Raw genomic sequence first — 16,238 nt, 5'->3', positions numbered from 1 at the left:
TGGGATCATGGTTCATATACGATTTGAACACCTATCTGTTTATGTAGGAGGAAGAACATTTATACCTCTCATGTGTTACTCACATGGGAAACTTAACGATACTAACGGTTCCGTTAGTGAGGGACCACCGTTGCAACTGAAACATATTTTCAGGGACCACGGTTGCTAAAAAATCAAAAGAGAGACTGCAGTTGCAAAAAGTGACAAACCACGGAGACCATTCTTGCATTTAACTCTAAAAAAAATTAAAAAATCCCCAGAAAAAATTTAAAAATACATGACAAAATCTAAATTTCGAATGGAGCATTGGCCTCCTTTGGCCCCATGTGGTACCGCCCTTACGTTAAATTAATGCAATCTAATTTTAGCATGTGGTATCGCCCTTGCTGCTTGCTTTTAGATAGGGTGGGGTTGGATTCCTGCTTGAGCGAACGTAGCGTCTAGAGTGTTCGAGGTCCGCATAATACCTCGAGAACCATCTGACAACTATTTTGCTGCTAAAAGAATTGTGTAACCTGCACCAAAAAGAAATGCCAAGGCACATCAGAACATGGTTAATTGGTGCTAGAATGCATTTCAATACTTGCATTAATTAATGCAATCTAATTTTAGCATGTTCTCTACTCTGTATTTTCTTTTTTGGAACCCGTTAAAAGTTATCCATGACTCCATGAGCTTCAAGGAGCCCAATTTGTAGGCCCAAACATGATTTTAATTTACTGACCAGATCCAATGACCCATACCCAATGAAAGTTGACAACTCTTTTCTTTAGGCTTTTTAGTTTTTACTTTTTAGTAGAGCAGATATATAAATTACGTTTGAGCAATATATTTCGTCACTATCGACTCTCGAATGACAAGTTTCCATCCCAGATGATACTTATAACAGACGATTAAAAATCATAGAGAAACCAATCTAGCTATCACTTTCTTGATTGACCTTTTAGAGATGCCACATGCTATTGTAGGTTTTTTTTTTCTTTTTTTAAGTGTCACTAGTATTCAAAACATTTGATTTAACCTATTCAAGGCTGTTGTTTTTTTCTGAAACCATGTTTCAAAACACTAATAACTCTCATTTCATTCAAGAATATTTCGATACTCTTGCTCTACATAATAAATAACTAATGATTTTTAATTATCTAACAAGCGGACTAATTAAGTTCATGCGCCAAAAAAAAAAGAGCACAAAAATGGTCGATTTTTTATTTTTAATCCCTAATGCGTATGATACCCGGCCATTCAAACATTACTTAAAATACATAAATTCCTCAACCTACGTATTGTCTTTACGTATCGACGCTTTCTCATGTGGCTCGGGCCCATTTTTACGTAAGTTATATCTAATTAATATATATAACATTGTTCGTGCTTTTGAACAGTGAACCAGGCTGGCAGGTAGCCATTTTTTCTTTTTTTAAAATTTTTTTTTTTTGGCTTTTTACTTTTTGTTACATAACTTTAATTCTTTTACTTTTGATACGAAAGTTTTGTTTTATTTAGTTTTTTAAACTTTCATCTTTCTAACTTTTGTTACGAAAGTTACATTCTCTATATTTTTTATCACAAAAATTTACTAAAGTTTCTGCAAGAACTTTTACTTTTTGCCGCATCGCTTTCGTTTTCTTTACTTTTAGCACAAAAGTTTTGTTTTTTATACTTTACACTTTTATTTTCCTAATTTTTGTCACGAAAGTTTCATTATCTTACTTTTAATCACATAACTTTTGTATTTTTAGCTTTTGTCAACTACACGAAACTTTTAACCTTTTTACTTTTTGTCACAAAACTTTATTTCTTTAACTCCTGACACGAAAATTTTGTTTTATTTAGTTTTTAAACTTTTATTTTTTCTAACTTTTGCCAAGAAAGTTTCATTCTTTTTACTTTTTATCACATAAATTTATTAAAGTTTTCGCCCTTTTACTTTGGCCACATCACTTTCTCTTCTTTTACTTTTTGCACGAAAACTTTGTTTTATTTTACTTTTTATACTTTTATTTTTTTAATTTTGCCACGAAAGTTTCGTTATCTTACTTTTCACCATATAACTTTTATTTTTTTAATTTTTGTCAAGTTTTTTCCATTCTTGCCACGAAACTTTTAACCTTTTTACTTTTTGTCGCATAATTTTATTTCTTTTACTTTTCGCACGAAAATTTTAAAATCTTTTCCGGGACAACGCTCAAAAACTGTGGGATGACTGTGCTTTTTTTTGTCTTCTTCTGATTTTATCGATCATCCACGATTATTGCAGCCCGCAACGTGGACGCTGAATCTTCTCGTCAGTCACAATATATGTCAGTAAATAGAAGTTGAAATATAATAATAATTAATCATTTCTCAATTGAACAAAAACGACGTGGCTTTTCATTTTATTATTTTGAATAGCAATAATTTCAAATATTTTGGTATAAAAAAAATGTCTCCATTGAAATAATTTTAAAAAATGGCTTACGTATGTTTTGAGACAAAACCTTTAAGTTAATTTTCTTTTAACTACAAGCATGCTTTGTGATAAAAACATTCAATTCGTTATATCACAAAATATCAATCGATTTTTTTGAAAATTAAAATATCAATCAATTAATCAATAAATCCTAGTAAGTCAATTTGCCCTATCCAATTCTAATGACATCAAGTTTAAAAAAATTAAAAAAGATTCCAATGACATTTTAATGAAACCACTAAAAAAGTAAACAACAATCATGTATGCGCTAGTTTCCATTTTACGCCATATTAATCGAAAATATAATTACAATTAGTCAACAAAGGTGCACAAATACTAATACAAGATTGGGCTATGTGCCACAATTTGACTGTGTCATGAACTTGACGCCATAATTTCCTTTTACATGGGAACCTTTTTTCGAACAACTCTGTATGTACGATACGTTTTCGTTTTTCATTTTTCGAAATACACTATATTTTTGACTGCTTCGAAGTTTGCATTGCTATTTTGATCATATTATATATAGGGTAAAGTTATTTTGAGAACATTTTTTTTGCGAGAACCTTTGAGAACTTTTCAAATCAAGCCCAACAGATGATTGTTTTTTACATGAAAATTATTTTTTGATTGTTTTCTGAATAACTTATGTCTAATTTTGAAATTTATAATTGTGTAGGAGCATGGATTATTATCCGTTATACAATTATGTGGAGATTTGGATTCTTGATCACATGTGTACGAAAATTGCTATGATCATATGTATGCAAGTCGATCACATGTAATCATAGCAATATTCGTGCACATGTGATCAAGAATCCAAATCTCCACATAATTGTATAACAGATGATAATTCATGCCCCCACACAATTATAAACTTCAAAATTACACATTAGTTGTTCGGAAAACAATTAAAAAACAATTTTCATGTAAAGAATAATCATCGGTTAGGCTTAATTTGAAAAGTTCTCAAAGGTTCTCGCAAAAAAAGTTCTCAAAATAACTTTTCAATATATATATATAATATACATATATATATATATATAATATATATAATATACATATATAATATATATATATATATATATATATATATATATATATAATAAGCTTGAGCTATTACAAATTGGGCCATATTGCTTATTTTTTGAATAATGACCCAAATTTATATAACATGGGATTAACACAGGATTTATTAAAATAGCTAGAGTAAGTATTTCGAGAAGGAGGGAAAGGAGGAAAATTTTTAATCATCCGTTGAAATTATTTTTACGGCTCGTTAGTGTATGCGGAGAATGAGAAATGACAGATGTTTTAATGGTATTTCTCCCTTTTGGCAACTAATAACTTTCCGATTACTAGATTAGCTAGTCTTGAAATAAACTTGTTCACTTCATTATCCTAAACAAACTAACTTCCCACCATTAAACTAAATATAAAAGAAAATGCTTACTAATGAAAACTTTATTAATTTTACAGCTAATATATAGGTTTTAGGTAAAATAAAACAAGTATTAAAGTAAAACAAATAAAACAGTAGGTTTTTGTTCACTAAAAATTACCATGCATCATGAAAATCATCGTGCATCAATTGCTTCGTGATTCCTCGTGCATCAATTTTATCATGATCTAAAGGTCAATATCTTATCTTATTTATTTTACTTTAATACTTATTTTACAATACCTAACCCCTTAATATATATATATATACTTTCTTATAAAAAAAACTGAACTCCTTCCCTTAAATTTAAGAACTTGATATTTCTAATTTATCATTCATCTTAATACATCCTTATTTACATTTTATATATTGTGACTAAAATACCCTTAAAAAAATGCAGTCTCTATCTCTTCTCACGCAGAAACATATAACGAAAATCTTAACTCACAATTTGCCCCCTCCTCCCCCTTTCACATCCTACCGCAAAAATCCAACACATCTTCGGCCGTAATGAAATTACTTTAACGTTAATAACCTTACTGTCGCCGTCACCGTTGATGCATTGTGCGAACACCAATCTAGTAAATATAAAATATTGTCAAATTGTAAGTATAGTGTAGTATAAGTCACGTATAAAAGATTATAATAAATGAAATTGATGGTAGGTTAGTCAAAATGGCATGCCACATAACCCTTGTTGTATACAAGCTTTTAAGTACCCAAAAGGGTCCCCTACCATTAAACTAAACGGGAGACATGTCTTTGTTAGGGTTTTGAGTTGTCTCCTTGTTTGGAATTTAGGATATGGCATGTGTGACGTTCAAGTTTTGTTTAAATGATTTTAAGCCCCAAAACTGTTATTGTGATATTTTGTTGCACATCGACAAGAAACCATAATTACGAAGGTTACATTTTTAGATACAAGTTATATATTTATGGATATAACGAATCTCATTCTCATATTTCCGGACGTCTATGTTGAATATATTGGGGAATTGGAGGTCTTCTTTTACTCGAGACAACGCAGCCAATGTTATTATTGAAATGACGAACTTTTAACATTTTAGATATATGAAGCAAAGGGTCAAGTATTATAAAGCAAGTGTCAAAGTAAAACAAATAGGACAAAATTTTGACCCTTAGATTATTGTTAAATTGATCCACGAAGATTCACGAAACAATTGATGCACGATGATTTTCAAGATGCATAGTGATTTTCAGTTAAGAGAAACCTATTGTTTTATTTATTTTACTTTAATACTTATTTTATTTTATCTAAAACCTATGAAGCAATATTGGATTTCTTATATTAAAGTTTTGATTTTTATGTGTACGGTGTTATTGAGGGTGCGGTTGATTCCTCTTACGCCCTCTTAGTCGAATGAATAGATTGATAGTTGCCTATGGATAAGATGTAACAAATTGATTAATAGTCTAAGGCTGTTGGCATCTCTGCGTGGAGACGGGCGTGAGTGGTGTGACCCCTAACGTAAACATTGTCGTCGACACCGAAGACACGTGAGTGGAAGAAATTGACTGGTGGGAGCACACGATTGAGGAAATGAGTGGTGCAACAATCGAGGGAGTCAACGGCTCTTTTGACCCTTCAACGGTTACTTTTTATTTTCTTTTCTTTTGTCTAGATTATATATATACATACATATGTATATATAAACATACTACACACACAAACACACTTTCTTCCCAAAAATTCACACATCTTTATTAAAAAATTAACACACAACAACCCAATAAATGGAAAAACGAATTGGTTCTACTGTATTGTTAGATGAACTGTTCGAGTGTTCAGACGATAGTAGTCTAAAGGTGTTTGCAGACGTGATTGAGGCCGATGCTGAAAATTCTACCGCACGATCAAAATGCAAAGTCGTTAACCGTAATCATTGGACCGCTTCGAAAATGTTGCATCGCGACTACTTTTGTGAGAAACCTAAATACAATAGTGATTTTTTCGAAGACAGATACTGCATGCCTCAACACTTCGAGATCTTGAGTCCAGATACTCCTATTTCCAGGAGTCATACTATAACATTCCGAACTTTTTAATTAACGGTTGACTTGAGTCGTTAAGTCAACACAACGTGCCCGTTAAGTCTTTATGAGATTTAATGCTTATATGTGATTAATGTACTATATGTGGAAGGCTTTAATGCCTTAATGATGTATAAGTTAATGTGTTTAAGATGTCAAAGATGATTAAGATGTGTCGGTAAGTATTCCCGTTAAGTCGTTTAAGCCATAGATGTGAAGATGTAAAGTTGATGGGACTAATTTGAAAGATGGCACAGCAGATATAGGTCATATACGTGACCTATAATCCTCCCATAATCAGATTACACACTCAAAGAACTCCCTCTCAAAACCGTAAGCACCATTCTTTCAATTCTTGCGATTTCGAGATGATCCGGTGGTGATTTCTTTTAGTTTTCGATCCCTCAATCATCCCTACAGGTAATTCCTCATTCTAAGATCATAGGGTCATGGTCTTTGATAGATTTTGTCCGCCCATCTCTGGTTTAAGGGTTGGGTATGCTTTAGTTGCAATTCGATTATCAATTTCGAGTCTTTCGAGTGCTTAATTGAGTGGTTAATGTATGTAAGTAATCCAAGGATCAATTGATGGATTCATGGTGTTAATCAAGTCTTAAAAGATGCCTTGAAGTAATCTGGAAAGTTTCAGGTCGTGAGGTTTTGATATAGGTTCGAAACGAAAGAAACATGAAAATCTCATTTTTGGAAAATCTGAAGCCAGTGAGGCCCACTGGAATGTGGTGCGACCCACTGAGGGTCAGTTTTAGGTCAGAAAATGTTCAGTGCACCCCACTGAATTGTTAGTGTGCCCCACTAACGGCTCTTCGCCATTTTCGTTTCGTTTAACTTATGTAATGTATGTTTAATGTATAATAGGTTGTCGGGGATACTTAGCAAGCACTGTAAGACATACGTAACTCATTATTAAGTTGTACCAAGGTAAGATATACTACTTTGACACGCTGAGGGTTCAACGAAAACATAGTTTTCATATAATAACTTCCCCAAATGGTATCTTGTTTGCTTATGGGTATTCGGGATTATACGGGAGATGATATGGGCTATGTAGATGCATATTGAAGCCTGAAATGCTACCCCAATGATATGTACTGATATGAGATGCTATGTATGCTTAATATATGATACGATATGAAATGATATATGATATGAGATAACAGATGTTTTGCAACGATATATGACATGATATGATAGATGATTTGAAATGATGTACGATCTAAGATGATAAATGATATGCAATGTTGTAATGATATACGATATGCAATGATATATGATGATGTACGGGATGTAACAATGTATGTGATGTAATGATATGCTATGAAATGCTATGTAATGTCTTGAGACGAATTGAAATGTGTTATATGTTGATGATATGTATTATGTGCATGACTACATGGCTTATTCATCTAGTTCACTAGACTTATTAAGTTGTCATGACACGTGCACGTTTAAGGGCCCAAACGTAAAAGATGATTATGTGATGATGTTTAGGTAATTTGGACACCTAAACTATATGAGATGTGAAATCAAGCTCGTAATTTTAGATGAAAGTCTTAAGCTTAACCCGTACTTGCCCTTGCCCGGCGGGTGCGTAGATGATGTGGTTGCTTGGGTGGCTCCTTGCAACATGGTCAAAGATGTGAAGAGTAATACGCGAGGTCTGACCCGCCCCACTTGTCATGTACATACGGATTACTCCTGGATTGGCTTGCCATTCCTTAACGACATTGATGGACAACCGTAAGGTTTATCCATTCAGTCAGGTGTGACTTATGTTACACATAAAAAGATGTATATGTATATGTGAAGCGTGACTTATGTCACCACTACAAAGATGTTCAGATGTTATATGTGAGATGCAAAGATGACTAGGCACATTTAGGATGACTCGTCCTAATATGAAAGATGTTGATGCTATGATATGTGTGTGAGATGATATGTTTGAAGAGATGTGCCTTAACAACTTAATATGACTTTTCTATAATGTTTAAATGGACAAATGTTTTATAAACTTTGTGTTATCTTACTTAGCTAATTCGTTAGCTAACATTTGCTCTTTTAAAATGTGTTGTGCCCTCTGGTCCCACATTAGTGAGCAGGTTGATGTGAGAAGATGTGAGGCATGGGTAGATAATCTTGAAGCTGGCTATAGTTTACCCATAGTGGCCGCTCGCTTTAGACATTTGCTTTATGTTTAGATAATAATGACTTGTATTGATAATGTGGTCGGTTGTTTAATGTTGGGCAACCGATGGGTTTCTTTTTGAACTTATTTTGATAATATGGCTAGTAACAGCATTTAATGAAAAAACCAAACAGATTTTGCTGGTTTGGACTTTTAAAGTTTACTTCCTCTTTCTTTTAACGCCGTTAGGCGAAAGTTTTTGGAAATCCGTATTTTTAAACAACGAGTGTTACACATATGATAGTCGGCTGAAAAAAAAAGTTTTACAGCTATTCGAAAGTGTACATCTACAACTAGGCAGCTCGCAAACGCTAATCCACCAGATGAGTACGACGAGTACTTAGAGATGGCACAACGAGCATAACGTGAATGCCTTCAAATGTTTTGTGACACTATGGTTCAGACGTATGATAAAGAATTTTTGTGTAGATCGACAACACAAGATATACTACGGTTATTTGAAACGCACGAAGAGAGACATCACATCCCCAGGATGATTGGCAGTCTAGATTGTACGCATTTAGCTTGGAAAATGTGTCCAATGGAGTTCAGGGGTCAATATAAAACGGGGTGATCATGAACACCCCACTAGTATGATGGAAGCGACGGCGTCTCCAGATTTGTGGATATGATACGCATTCTTTGGCCCTCCAGGCTCGCTAAACGACATCAATGTTCTGTAACAATCCCCCTTGTTTCTCACCGAGCGTATGAGCATTGCGCTTACCTGCCCATTCACTGTAAATGGGCATATGTACAAACGTGACTACTATCTAGTCGATGACATATATCTTGCGTGGTCTACGTTTGTTAAGACGTACAAATATCCTACATATCCGAAAGAAAAAAATGTTCAAAAAAGTACAAGAGTCGGCTCGCAAGGATGTTGAACGGGCTTTCAGTGTTCTCAAGCAAAAATGGGGTATCCTTGCTCAACCATTTCGGCAACATTCCATCAACACATGAATTGGTATATGTGTGTGTGATAATGCACAACTTGATTATTAAAGATAGCGGTCGAGCGGTTAGCCCTGTTCATATAGGAGACCCTGTAGTCCAGCCGAGTAGTCTCCGAGACACCTTACCGGAGATACGAGACGAGGAGACACAACTCTGTCTCCGAAATGATCTGATAGAGCATATTGCGGCTTAAAACTTACCACGCATCCAGCCGAACCAGTACGAGTAGTACATTGAGGAGGAGGACTAGTATTGTTTTTATGTTTTTTTAGTATTTATTTTATGTGTTTTAGTATTATTATGTAATGTTTTTATGTTTTTAGTAATAGTAATATTATATTACTATGTAATGTTTTTAGTAATGGAATTTTAGTTTTAAAAATAAAAATAAAAAATTGTAGTGAGTGGTGGGTGAGTGGACGAGTGGTGTCAATGCCAACTTTGGGTGAGTAGTAAGTGAGTGGTGGATTTGAGGTGGTATAAGGTGATATGATTGAAAGTAAGTGATGAGTGAAGGGAATGCCTATCACCCTGATAAATATGTTTTCCAACAAATTTCCACATCTATAGGATTGTTTATTGCTTATTTGTACGTATCATTTGTGCCATATTAATATACAGCTACTTTGAAATCATGTGTAACAATTGTGTGCATTCTTTTGTGATTTGGAGTATTCATTCATTTTCGCCAATGAATAAAACGTTAAGAAAATATTCATTCAAAGTTCTATAATTTACAACAAATTAAATTACGATCTGATTAATGCTAAGAGTGTTTCATAAGTGAAGTGCTAATGTCTTTTTACATGATAACTATAAGAGGAGATCACGGGTTCAATTCTGGGCATGTATGAGAGTAGATTATTTGGTATTTAGTGATTACGAGTAAATTTTTTCTGAAAAACAACAAAAAACTACTTAAATCAATATGGATGGAAACTTAAATAACGATCCCACATACTCAAGTAGTTCAAAAATAAAAGCTGGGGAAAAGTAATAAGTACAATAAAGCCTTTTCTTTAAAACATTCAAAGGTACTTTGTGACACTAATGATTTTACAAGTGTTCCAAATTAAATGGCTCTTTGTTCATCACTCAATGACTTGGTCAATACTCTATTGAAATAACTTATGAGTGGAATTCCACATGATCCTCAAGATCATGACAACCATCCTTTTAAAGCGATCCACATTCATAAAAACGGGTTGGCCACGTTAAGCTATCAAGCCCGGGCCCATATGACATGGTCTTTAGGGGGAAAAATCAAGACAACAAATTGGCCCCAATCCCCATTACTCCAAACTTTCACATTTTTTTTCACTAATATAAATTCATGCAAACTTACCATCCATTCCAATAATGCCATCGGATATCCATTTCTCACCAATATTATGGAAAGTCATCGACGGCAAAAAGCCAATTCCACCGGTGATATCTTCACATTCCCGGCTATGTCACCCGATATAAAGTTTGAGTCCGAGCTAGCTGATCAGTTATTCTCCAATGGCAAACTTCTCCTTCATGTTTTCCCCGAACAACCTAAAAGTTTCTCCCTTCCTAGATCCATGATCTTAAGTAGAACAAGTAGTATTAGTAGTAAAAGTTCGCTAATGTCTTCACGGAGTAATAGCACAAACAGTCGTGCAAGCAGTAATAGTAATAGTAATAGTAATAGCAGTTGCACTAGTGCCCGAACAAGCACTAGTGAAACGTCATCAAGGAGGAAATTATCAGCTATCAATGCAGTTAAAACAACCAACAGTGGCACTAGATTTCCTAATAAGGAATGTCACACACGAAATTATTGTTACAATTATGGCCATTCTCAAAGGTGGCAATTTATTGCACCGGTTCCAGTGTTGAACCGGCGCAACTCTTGTAAGAGAAGGAAAGGAAAGAAAGGAAAGCGAGATGGTGGCGTTAGAAAAGGATTTTGTCGGAGGTTTTTTGGGTGGCTTGTGTCGACTTGTCAAGAGTGTCATGCTATTGAACCCTCTAAAAGATTGAAAGTGAGTATGTGATTATATCTCTGCTTCTACAAATTATAAGTGTTATTATTTAATTGAATTCATAAGGTTGATTATATGATTTGTGTTCTTTTTATTCACTTTTTTCTTTTTCTTTTTTTGTTTTCAGTCCATTTCGGGTTTTGGTTAATTATCTGAGAGTATGTCAATGGTTTGCTTATTGCAATGAAGTTATTCATAATAGACGGGTCGTAACTGACATATATATCGCTATCAGTGGATCTCATCGCTTTCTTTCATCACTTATTTTTTATTACTGTTATTATTTTCATTTAAATAAAGAAAATAATATATAAAACATATACTTTTAAAGATAAAACATCAATTAACCATAATATTAAGAAAAACGAGGCTCAAATATATTCCAGCCAGAATACATACAAGAAATATTCTAGCCAAAAAGACATACCATGGGGGGCTCGAATATATCTCTAAAAAATAATGAGAGGAAATATAAATATTACTATAAAAAAATAATCATAGCGGGCCCATTTCTCTCATCACTTGACCCATTGGTTAGCCTATGAGATCACACCGATGTGGACGTGCTAATGGCTTAGATTAAGCGACGAACCGATTAGCCCATTGACGAACCAACCGATAAGCCCACTGACAAATAAAAGATGAGCCCTACTGACAACGTCTCAAAAAGAAAGATGGAATAACATCATTTTGACTTTAAATTTTATGGAATGTCCCCATGAATATTAAGTCATTAGCCTTTTTGTTCTTTAATGTCATAGGAGTAGTACAATACTTCACTTTATTCATTAAAGTTAAAGTTATACTGTAATAAAGTAAAAGTTTAACAAAGGGATGGAAATGACATGGAATTTACAAATTGATTTATACTTTTCTTTCTTTATTTATTATTATTTTTTTTAGAAAAATATATAATCTTTGAAATTACTTGAGAAAATATAACTAAGATCAATTAGAAATTTGAAATGAAAGAATGAACGATTCTATTTGTTGGCTCCTACTCAATTTGTTATTGGTATAATTATTTGAGATGAAATTTAGCGATTTGTGGATATATGCAACCCTGAAAGGAAGTCTAGGGTAATTGAATGGGAACTTACTAATTCTCAGCCAAGCTAGTGTTCAGGTAAATCTCAACTAATTGATTTTTTTTATATTTACTTATTTATTTATTTATTTTTTAAAGGAAGTCTAGGTTCAAATCCCACTGCGTCTCTTTTGCTTGAGATTAACGTGGAAAGCCTCTACCCGCAATTCAAATACGCTAATTTGATCAGCAAAAGACTGCATATATACTGCAAGGACTAAAAGACCAGCAGTAGGAACATTACATGGTGATCATACAACTTGTTTCATTGAGTGATCATGATTTCACTGTAATTAAGAGAATTAAATTGAACATGGAAATGATCAGTCTGCAGGTCTATGGACTATGGATCAATTTATACACATATAACTATATAAGTCAGCCAAAAAATCCCAAACCCAAAACTTGGAGGGTGACAACGGAGGCCATGCCCCGATAGCTAAATAGAAAATGTGTTGTCAGTGTGAGTGTGCACGTCGCTAATAATCAGCACTCACGTTATCAAAGACTTGTGCTGATCATCGCCTAATGCTAACTTGTCTGTAATTCTAAATGAATGTAACTTCTAGAATATATTCTTGATAAGTTTTAAACGTATATAATCTCAAGATGGGAGGTGATCTATACACAGCATTTGTTAGTTGTACACCATTAAACGTGTTTCATATCATTGTACAATAGAGCCCCATGTTTGGTGGCATATGGCTAAAAAAGTTGGTGTACTTGCCATTACCCTTTCTAGAGCCCTAGACGTGTGGGCTTAGTTGTACTTCGAGCCTATCTTCCCTGTTTTCATTTATCAGCTCCACACATGACATTCTCATAGTTAACAGATTGTTATATGTGTACTTGTATCCGCCCTTTTTAAGATAGATACATAAGAAAACTGTTTGGGGCTTTGGGCATAACTTGCTACAGTGTTTGTCTATAAAAAGCACTAGATTTTGGGCATAACTTCAATTCCAGTACATCCCATTGTGCCACTATGACCACTATTGAGATATTATGCAAACAAAAGCTAGTTATCTAGATCAACAACAATAGTATCAAAGAAACATAGATTATGTTAAACTAGAAGTGTTTTTAACAAACAAATATGAAATACAAACTGATGATAATACTCATACCCTCCATCTCATAATTACTCCAAGAAAGTTTCCATGACATCAGAGTACATTGTTGCCTCCGGGTTTCTGTACTCCCCATTAGGATTATGTTTATGGTGATCAAGTGATGAAGACGATGATGAAGAAGTTGTCATTCTTGCAGGCAAAGTGAAGCTCCTCTTGTACTTATTATGATCCACTTTCCCAAGGTTGTGATCCGAGTTTGTATTATCCAAGCTCAAGAAATCATTTGGGTTCTTCATTTCAGAGCTCTGGTGCCACTCCCCCGACTTGTTACCTAGCCCGTCATTGAACAAGAGCCTGGCATCATCACTTCTTCCTGTAAGGGCGCTGAAGAAGCTCAGCCCGTTGGGCCATTTGATGTCATTTTGAACATGCTCAGAACCCATCATGTTTTCCATCTGAGGTTCTGATGAATGAGGATGGAGAAACATGTGGGGTTCGTCTTTTGATGGGCCTTGTGGGTATCCAAGCTGGCCCGGGTTATGAAAGTTGGGTGATGGCATCGTTCTAGGTGGGGCCCAGTTGAAGAGGGGTGGTGGACGGGTCGGAATTGTGGGTTGCTTTAGTGGCATTGTGGTGGAAGAAGGCGATGAAATGTTGCCCCTTGTAGATGCAAATAGCTGGGATAGATAAAAACCAGATTGATAGCCAAGCGACTCAAATGTGTGCCTCATTCTAAGCACAAAATGAAGGTCTTCTGGTATCTGTCCACATAACGTACGGTGTTCTTAGTAACACAATCCAGTTTTTATAAATGCGATTAGTACTAGATTAAAAGAACTCACAAAGTGTAATCATGAAAAATAGTTACTTTAGAATGACCATCACGTCAAGATATCGAGCTGTAGATAATCCGCGTAAATAACAAACTAATAAATCTAAATATAAGTAGTTTTCATTTTTAGCACACCCAGAAACACTATTAACCCCATGTACTTCTAACCCCGTCCCCGTGTATTATATACACACATTAGATGATTCATGAAGGGAAATAGATTAAACTTACAATCTTGCAAGAACCAAGTTGCAAAAGTCCATGGCCAGCTTGAATGACAGCTATAGTCTGTAAATGGAGAAAAGAAAAGAACCAAACAATATGAATCAGCAGTGATCAACATTTTTAGCTATTAGTATATTTTTTCAATAGTTATTCAAGATACTCTATTTCGATATATGAAATAATAGACCCATAATTGTTAACAAGAAAAAAAAAAGCATCAAATACTTACTTGAATCCCTGAATCAAACTGTTCAGTCCATTCAGGAGGAATCTGAAGAAAAAAAAAAAAAAAAAAAGCCCATAAACTTAAGGCATTGTAACTTTGTAACACAAAACCTACATGGCTACATGTAAGAAAGAATTAATAGAGGACTTAATTAGGATTAGTGGTTAAAATAGGTGGTGTTTTTCTGTCAAAAAACATACGGCATCAAAAGAGCTTTGCCAATAGTTAGAGATGTTCTGTTCAGATTCAGTAGGCTCTTTGAACACCCATTTGTGACATTTATCAGAAGCAACTTTCCCCATCAATCTGCATCTCAACAAAATCAAATACAATCAGAGACCATTAAAATAAAAGAGCGGACCAATGTGTTAAACCAACCCCATGTAAACAAAACAATGCTTACAAAACCATCCTCTGATACTAACGGGTCAGAGGATGGTTTTGTGTGAACCATCCGCAATGTGTGATTGGGTCATGAGCACATGTTTCTCTTTTTGATTCGTGTCAAAAGCTATTATTTTGGATTGTGGACGACCTGGACACGAAAAAGGGACTGTCCATAGCTGAAAGTCGTGAGTAATTAAAAGATGTCGAAAATGATGGCTTAGTAATATTTAAGCTTGATTAAAAGAGATTTTATCATTATGTAGAAATAAATTTAATAAACACCTACCAAGTACCCACCCTTCTCCATAATTATACAGCTGAATGGACATTTTGCTGAATGATTTCTTAACCTGATCTTCACCTCCTTCCATTTCTTCAACTCTTCCTCTGCAAAATCCGTCTTCCCACATCAACATCCTGCATATCAAATTCATTAATCTATCCTTTCATTTCAACATTTAACCGAAACAATATGTTCTGTTGTATCTATCTATGCACTTCTTGTCCATGGCTCTACTCCCTTTTAGAAAAAATTCATAGACGTACACCTTGTTGTTAATGGTTAAAATAACAAAATGTTAAGCAAGGCGTATACAATTGGAAAAAAAAATATACGTAAAGGATGAGAAGATAAATACTTACAAGCTTCCGTTGTCATCTCCAACTTTACAACCATTGCCACCACGAAGTCGACTAAAAACAAAGTAAAAAACCAAGTTAGAAACATATGATGTTGAAATGACATGGTATCGGTCAGAACTTAAGAGATCAAGATCAAGATAAATGAGAAGTGTAAGTAAGTACGGGCGAGGGCGAATGGTCCAGAAGACTGAGTAAGTCCAATCAGAGTTGATACAAAGATTCCTAAGAGTTTCATGAAGAGCTATCATTCCCATTGCTTCTTTGCCTCTGTCTGTTGCTCCTGAACCTGCCATATATATATATATTTCTATTTCTTTCTTCCACTAATAATTAATTAACACTTTTTGCTCTTCAGTTTCTAGCTATGAGTTCTTGAGGATTTCTGTTGTTGTTGGAGGTGTTTTCTCTTTCTTAAGTGGTAATTAGTACTTGAATATAGTAAGAACTTATACTCTAATATTGAGTAAAATAAGTAGTAGTTCTAAATAAGCTATTGTGATAAGTTTCTATAAGCTAGCTACTTATGTGTATCTCATGCAACTATGCATGCTTTGATACTATGAGCATATATATATCTTGTTTAAATCAACTTCTCCAAACACCTTTTTTTAGAATATTAATTAAATGGTTATATTAAGAGCATACAAAATTT

The 16,238-nt window shown here is 34.2% G+C and overlaps 2 protein-coding genes across 2 annotated transcripts; one reads left to right on the top strand and one right to left on the bottom strand.

Annotated features, from left to right (window-relative positions):
- The first annotated feature begins 10,482 nt into the window (after nt 1–10,482).
- Nucleotides 10,483–12,774, top strand: LOC122602177. The gene is made up of 2 exons (XM_043774895.1): nt 10,483–11,114; nt 12,301–12,774. Exons 1-2 carry the CDS (start codon nt 10,497–10,499, stop codon nt 12,307–12,309), a joined length of 627 nt encoding a protein of 208 aa, XP_043630830.1. The 5' UTR covers nt 10,483–10,496; the 3' UTR covers nt 12,310–12,774.
- A 422-nt stretch (nt 12,775–13,196) lies between these two features.
- Nucleotides 13,197–15,879, bottom strand: LOC122602261 (protein RICE SALT SENSITIVE 3-like). Its single transcript, XM_043774970.1, has 7 exons — nt 15,749–15,879; nt 15,587–15,637; nt 15,242–15,361; nt 14,758–14,863; nt 14,561–14,602; nt 14,338–14,394; nt 13,197–14,035 (listed from the first exon to the last, which is right to left on the bottom strand). Exons 1-7 carry the CDS (start codon nt 15,877–15,879, stop codon nt 13,343–13,345), a joined length of 1,200 nt encoding a protein of 399 aa, XP_043630905.1. The 3' UTR covers nt 13,197–13,342.
- Between the last annotated feature and the right edge of the window lie 359 nt (nt 15,880–16,238).

Source organism: Erigeron canadensis, chromosome 5 (assembly GCF_010389155.1).
Source record: "Erigeron canadensis isolate Cc75 chromosome 5, C_canadensis_v1, whole genome shotgun sequence".
NCBI classification, from domain to species: Eukaryota; Viridiplantae; Streptophyta; class Magnoliopsida; order Asterales; family Asteraceae; genus Erigeron; species Erigeron canadensis.
Note: the sequence above shows the minus strand (reverse complement) of the source record. Positions and strands in the feature narration are given on the sequence as shown.

What these genes read in the sequence shown, in the direction of transcription:
- LOC122602177 (XM_043774895.1), top strand. Translation starts at nt 10,497, where the DNA reads ATGGAAAGTCATCGACGGCAAAAAGCCAATTCCACCGGTGATATCTTC.
- LOC122602261 (XM_043774970.1), bottom strand. Translation starts at nt 15,879, where the DNA reads ATGGCAGGTTCAGGAGCAACAGACAGAGGCAAAGAAGCAATGGGAATG. An exon ending in GGCAAAGCTCTTTTGATGCC is followed by an intron (nt 14,603 to 14,757) that starts GTATGTTTTTTG and finishes TTTTTTCTTCAG; the next exon opens with ATTCCTCCTGAATGGACTGA. An exon ending in AACTTGGTTCTTGCAAGATT is followed by an intron (nt 14,036 to 14,337) that starts GTAAGTTTAATC and finishes TTATGTGGACAG; the next exon opens with ATACCAGAAGACCTTCATTT.